Below are 7,166 nucleotides of genomic sequence, written 5' to 3' on the forward strand. Positions count from 1 at the left end.
TAGATCCTTGTATATAAGAACATTCATACCTTTTATTACTGAATATATCAGGCTATGAATGTATCAGAGTTTTACCACTAATTTTTATAAAAGGGCATAGATGTTTCCACTTTGTTATTATTTTGAACAAAGGCTATTATAAATTTTTATGTAATAATTCCAATTCAAGAATAAGTTAGTATTCCTGTCAGATGAATGTTTAGGTTTACAATTGCTAGGCCATATAACCACATGTTTAGTCTAAATGAAAAGTTAAACTGATTTCTAGAGTGCTTGTAACATTTTATACTCTCACTACCAATGCTTGAATGACAAAGCTTCTCTGTATCTGACAGAATATCTTTGCTGATATTTTGTTATTGTCACTATTCTTAATTTAGTGGTTCTATAAGTGTGTAATGATATCTCATTGTGATTTCAACAAACATATCCCTAGTAGAGAATACTATTTTGTAGTGTGTGTGTGTGTGTGTGTGTGTGTGTGTGTGTGTGTTTGACATCTGTATATTTTTACAGTGAAATGTTTCTTTAGGTCTTTAAACTTTTCCTAGGTGGATAATTTGCTTTGCTTCATTTTCATAAAATTATTCAACACGAGATGTTATCTTGGTAAATGTTTAAATATCCAACACTTTATTGCTGGCTATGGATACATAACTAGAAAAGCAGAACTCCAGACCTAGTTCTTATCTGGCTGAAATTTATGCCTGATAATCAGTATTATTCCATTTTCCCCGCTGCTTAGCCTCTTTTAACTTCAATTTCCATCTTCCATGACTTTACCTATAAGTAAAATTATGTGGCATTTCTCTATATAGACCTGATTTATCCTACTGTATAATGCCTGTGGGATCTACCTACGTGGACACATATTGCTAACTTTCTTCTACAAGCATGGACTATATTTCAGTATATGTATAGACCATGTGTCTTTTATCTATCCATCTGTCAGTAGACAATGGACATGTTGGCTGCTTCCATGTTTTGACTATTGTTACTAGTGCTGCACTGGACATATGAGTGCTATATTAATCAGCTCTCCCATGGCCAAGACACAAAATCCAACACCCACAAAGAATATCATGTTCACAGGAGATTCTGTATATCTCCAAGGCAGGAACCTCCCAGTGGAAAGACCTGGTAGAACAAAGTAAAGCTTAAATTTTTGGCAGCTGGGAAACAAAACAAGAGCATTAAGCCTGTGAAGGAGTGAGGGACTACATAGTCCCCAAGTCCATGGCCCAGCTAGACACACCCAGAAGTGTGCTCTACCATTCCTGGATATGGATCCAACTACTGCTAATATCCTGTAAATACTTCAATATTTTTATGTAAATGTCAGAATTAATTTTCCAGATCTCATTTTAGTTCTACTTGCAATTTTTAAAGAAACATAAAAAGTTTTTCAAAGCAGCGGCATCATTTTACATTTTCACCAGCAGTGTATCGGAGTGATAATTCCTCCACATTCTCATTAACACTTGTCATCCTTTTTAACTGCTAATAACCACCCTGGGAGACATGAAATAATACCTCATTGTGATTTAATTTTTATTTACTTCTTTAGTAATTAATGAGAGTATTTTCCCATAACTATGTGACATTTCTTTTTTATTTTTTAACATATGTATTTGGTATAGGGTCTCACTATGCATCTCAGACTTGTAGTGATCTTCCTGTTTTCAGCCTCCCCAGCGTTGGGCTTACGGGTGTGTGTCACCACACCCAGACTCAGTCACCAGCTCAGCATGCTCAATGGCAGGACTATGTACCATGACTATGTGATATTTCTATGTCTTCTCTGAAAGCTTTTTACTCCAGCTTTTAGACAACTTTATATAAGTTGATTGATTGGTATTAATGAGTATAAAATTCTTATACATATTTGGAGGTAAATCCCTTACCAGATAAGTGGTTTGGATTCTGTAGCTTGACTTTTTACTCTGTTGTTTCCTCTGCAGTGCTGAACTAGTCAATTTTGTGTAGTCTTTTTGTTGCTTGTGCTTTTGGTATCATATTCATGCAAGTATAGCCCAAACCAGTTAAAAAGCTTTCCTGTGTTTCCTTTCAGGAATTTTGTATGTTAAGGTCTTTTAAGTCTTTAATTATTTGGTGTTGAGTTGGGGGTATAATATATGAGAAAAGTCCAACCCTTCTGAAGTAAAAATTTCCCAGAATAAGTTGTTAGAGAGATTGTACTTCTTCCATTGTGCATTTTTGCCACTTGAAAAGATCAGTTGAAAATATATGTTTGGTTTCATGTATAGGATATTCCTTTGATATATTGTTTTTATTACTAGAGCTTTGCAATATACTTTGTGTTCATCGAGTATAATCCCTCCTTTTTTGTTTAGTATTATTAGGGTCAATTGGATATTCAATTTTTTTTGGTTCCCTATAGATTTCAAAAATGATTTTTCTATATCTTTTAAAATTTCAGTAGAACTTTTTATAAGAAATGCATTGAATCTATAGATCATTTTTCATATGAGCATTTTGATAATACAATACATTTTTCATTGTTTCTATCTTTTTTTTTTCATCAATGCTATATGGTAATCAGTGTACAAGTTATAACCTCAGTTGTAAAATCCAGTTTCAGGGCTGGCCAGATAACTGAGAAGATTAAAGTGCCTGCATGGGCAGATGCAGAAACAGTGGTTCAATCTCCAATGTACTGTGCTGGCTCTGCCCCTGGGACGGGCTGAGAGGTGGACTGAGACTGGGCGGGTGGTGTGCGCCTGTAATCCTAGTGCTTGGGAGGCTGAAAAGAGGAGGATCACTACAAACTCAATTGTAGTGTAATGAAACCCTGTAGGCCTTGTACTAAATTTTAAAAATCCAGTTTCAAGTATTATAAAATCAAGTATAAAAGGAACTATTTTCTTAATTTCTTCTTCAAATATTCAAATAATATGGAAGTACAACAGACTTTTATGAGTTTATTTTATCTTGTAACTTTCTTGATTGGTTACTACTTATGTTTTTCATAGGAAAATATCATATCATTTGCAAATAGAAAAAATTTTATATCCTCCTTTATGACTTATATTCTTTATTACTCTAGGTAAGGTTTCTAGTACAGTGTTGAATAGAAGTAACAAGAATGCACATGTTTACTTTGTTTTGAACCCTAAAGGAAAATCTTTCAATTTTTTGCCATTGAGTGTGAAGTTATTATTATTATTATTTTTAATTTATTTGTGTGTGTGTGTGTGTGTGTGTGTGTGTGTGTGTGTGTGTGTCCAGCTCAGCCCATCGGGGGCGGGCTGGCTGGCATGTGGTGCTGAGGGATTGAACAGTGGTCCCTGTGCTTTGCTAAGCTTGTTCTAAGTAGGTGCTTTAGACCACTGAGCCATCTCCCCAGTCCCGAAGTTATTATTTTTTAATATGCAGTACAATGCATCATTTTGGGGTAATATTCTCTTGCTAATTTTCAAGGAATTTTTGTCAAGAAATGGCAGTAAAGTTAAAACTTTTTCAGTCTGTTAAGTTGATTGTGTAACTTTCTGTCTTTTGTTCTGTTAATGTAGTATGCCATAATTATTGATGTCCATTTGTTGAATTGCCCTTGCATCTCAGGAATATATTGTATTTTATAAGGTTGTACATTTTTTTTAAGATATTGCATAAAATTTGTTAGTACTTTACTGAGGATTTTTGCATATGTGTTCATCCAGATAGAAGAATTTTTACTTTACTGATTGATTGATTGATTATCTTTTTGAGGCAAACTGTTGTTATGCAGTTCAGGCTGGTCTTGACTCAGTTTGTAGTTCATCTTGTCTCGAACCTCCAATGATTCTCCTGCCTCATCCTCACAGTACTAGGGTTACAAACATGCTCCACCATACCCAGCATAATTTTCCTTTCTTTTTTAACATTGCTATCAAAATCTCCCAAATAGAATATGGCAATATTCCTTCTTCAATCTTTTGAAATAGTTTTATAAGATCTAGTATTATTTATTTAAAATCTTGATTGAATTTGTCAGTGAAGCCATCTGGTCCTGAGGTTTTCTTTGTAAAGAGGCTACTGTTTTCTGGTTAAATCTCCATATAACTAATTGCACTATTTGAACTTTTCTTCTTGACTTACTCTTTGTACGTTGCATGTTTGTAGGAATTCATCCATTTCTTCTAGTTTATCTATTCTGTTGACATGTACTTATAACAATACTATTTCTTATTATCTTACTTTTTGCCATCAGCTTTAATGTCTAATACATTATTATATAATATTATATGCAAATGAATATATGATCTATGAATAATATTATAATATTTTCAATAATATGTATTATTTTGAAATAGAAGATGATGGTCTTAAACAGATTTTATTGGATGCAGGATATATGCCCCAAAACATAGTCAATTCTGGTGTTTGTTTTTGTAATGTAGCTTACCTTTTTAATCTCCACTTTATAGTCTTGCAAAAAGATGGAAAGTTAAAAATCATGTAGCTCATCTTGCTTTAGAAGGGATAATTATTTTATTTTAGTGGTCCAAAACATCTTGTATGAGGAATTCTTTTATTTCAAGTGGTGATTTTGAAAATGTGCATTAGTCATATTAATTCTGTTTCTTCCTTTATCCTGGGTTTCTAAGTTATAAGGGATAAATATTTATGAGAAGCCTGTAGGAAAAAAAGAAATGTAAAAGTCAATGGTGACTAATGGGTGGCAGTGAATGCACCCACAGATAGCTCTTATGATCATGCAATGGAAGATGGAGAAACACTGCACTTCATGCTTCATTGTTCTCTTTCTGTTCTTCTAGCTACACAAACCCTGTCTTTCTTGAGCTCTGTCAAAAGCAAAGAAGATTTGGAGTGATATTCAAAAACAGCTCCATGATTTCCTTACCTCTTCCTCCTTCCTACCTCTTCTTCCTTTAATAGCTTAGGATGTTCTTCATATATAATATTTTAATGTATGACATATTTATGCAGAATTACAGAAATATCTATATTAGAAAATGTTTTGATATCAACTAGATCAGCATAATCATTCCAAAATTAAAAAAAACAGCTTGAGGTCACATTAATTTAAATACAGTAACATTTATATTTGTTTATTCTTATTTTATCCAGAAAGATTATTCTCTCTAATAGAGAGAGATTGTTGGGAGATAAATTTAGTAATAAGGTTCCAGAAGAAGTGGGTATTCATGTGATCTGCTGATTTAGATGAACTGACCCTTACGAATAACATCACAATGAGCTTGGGTGGGTAGAGACAGGTCTTGCAGCCTAGGACTTTCTGACTTTTACTGATTCACTTACATAGAACCTACTAAAGAAGCACGAAGCTTTAGCTAGTGACTTTGCTGTTCATGAGGCCCGAGTGCAAAACGTGTGTGGACAAGGAGAAGACATCTTGAATAAGGTGAGCTCCTCCAGGGATTCCAAGTCAACTTCCATTTCAAAAAGTGGTGGCTCAGATATTAAAATTCATGGCTAAAATCATAAATAGTGTTCTGGAGTACTGGTAAAGCTATGTATGGAATTTTAACAATCTCTTCTAAGCTGCCTCTTATTGGTGCCGCTACCAGCAATTAATTATCTACTCAATAGCTGTTTTATGCAAACTATTGTTTGTTAAAGTTCTATATATGTGCCCTTTCAATTTCCTAAAATCTTTGTCAATATCGTTGCTGCCCTATATGGATCTCATCAGTACCTTTGGCAAAGCACAAAAAAAAAGTACATAAATCTAAAGAAATTTCCTTCTAAGTGTTCAACTAATAGGACCATAAAGCAGCCTCATCATGACTTGAAAATCATTGTTTTTGCTCAAATGTTATTCTCACAAAGCCTCATTAATCTGAGTCCTCAGTGGTAGAACATTTGCCTAACAAGATGGAAACCCTTGGTTTGGTCCTCAGTACCAAAAACAAAAAATAAATCACATTAACCTGAGTATTATATAAGGACTCTGAAACAGAATGCACCATACATGTGAGAAACTCACAGCAACTAAGATCACAGTTATGTGCACAAATATGAGGTCCTTTAAATTCTGAAGCAAAAATAACATTTTTGCAGATGAATGGATGATGGAATAATTATGCTAGAGCTAGAAAGAATAGTTACACAGTTGGGATTGAAGAAATGAAAGCTTCATATTGTACTTACAAAATTAAATTTTTCAGCTCTGGAGATGTACTGGTGTACTGACATCTCTTCTTTTCCCCTCAATGTACTGCTGCAGGAGGAAAGTCAGAACAAGGAAATGATTTCTGCTAAGATTGCATCTCTGAATGAAATGACTCCTTCTCTGGACAAGGCACTGGCAGATTGGAAGGTGCAGTTGGAAGATGATCTTGCCTTACAGCAGTTCAACTGGAAGGCTGATGTGGCAGAGTCCTGGATAGGTATGATGTTCAGGGCTAGCATCCAATGAAATTAGGAAATACTAATAAGTTGCATTTGCAAAGTGCTCTCTAAAACTTTTTCTTTTACAATGGAAAATACATTTTCTTTTTACTAACTACTCTTCTTGTCCTTATTCTTTCTGCACCCAGTTGCACTGAGGCATGCACACACACTTATACACAAACAAGTAAATATCTGACAGAGGAAATAAACATCCTACTTCCACAGAACACATTTGGGGAAGAGAGAAGTTGGTGATTTGACATACAATATTTGAGAGTTAAAGCTATCACAAAACATTCTAGCTACAGTGTGTGATTTACTTACCATTTATGTCTGATCTGCAATTTTCCTTTTTATTTTAATGTTACACAAACTTTCTCCTAATTCTGTTCTAGCCAGTTCTACCCTACATAAGAGTAAAAACCAATATATTATTTCTCCATGCTCCCACATTCCAATGAGTTGCCTAGAATACATACTTTGCAATCTAAGAGAATCAGGAAGACTTCTTTGATGACTATTGGAAATAATCATTTACCATGACTCAAAAGACCCACTATCTTTATCTTTCCATTAATCTTTGTATTTTAGGTGAGAAAGAAGCAAGCTTAAAGACAAAGGGCAATGGCGCAGACCTCACTGCCTTTCTCACGCCACTGGCAAAACAGGTGAGAGGAGACTGCCATGGGCTCAGGTGCCAGGAAGTCCCAGGATCACATTACAGGGATGTTCAGCCTTCTAGAATTGTTTCATTGTGAATTTATCAAAATTTAACTGTTTATATATAT

At 34.4% G+C, this 7,166-nt stretch overlaps 1 protein-coding gene across 1 annotated transcript in view; it reads left to right on the forward strand.

The window, feature by feature from the left end:
• The window catches only part of Spta1 (spectrin alpha, erythrocytic 1), an 89,218-nt gene that overhangs the window by 65,705 nt on the left and 16,347 nt on the right, over nt 1-7,166 (forward strand). Inside the window, exons 40-42 of the mRNA XM_004640008.2 lie at nt 5,288-5,386; nt 6,212-6,374; nt 6,970-7,046. Coding sequence (XP_004640065.1) covers nt 5,288-5,386; nt 6,212-6,374; nt 6,970-7,046 — 339 coding nt within the window. The remainder of the gene's footprint in view (nt 1-5,287; nt 5,387-6,211; nt 6,375-6,969; nt 7,047-7,166) is intronic.

The sequence above is a fragment of the Octodon degus genome, unplaced genomic scaffold, assembly GCF_000260255.1.
Source record: "Octodon degus isolate 3935 unplaced genomic scaffold, OctDeg1.0 scaffold00116, whole genome shotgun sequence".
NCBI classification, from domain to species: Eukaryota; Metazoa; Chordata; class Mammalia; order Rodentia; family Octodontidae; genus Octodon; species Octodon degus.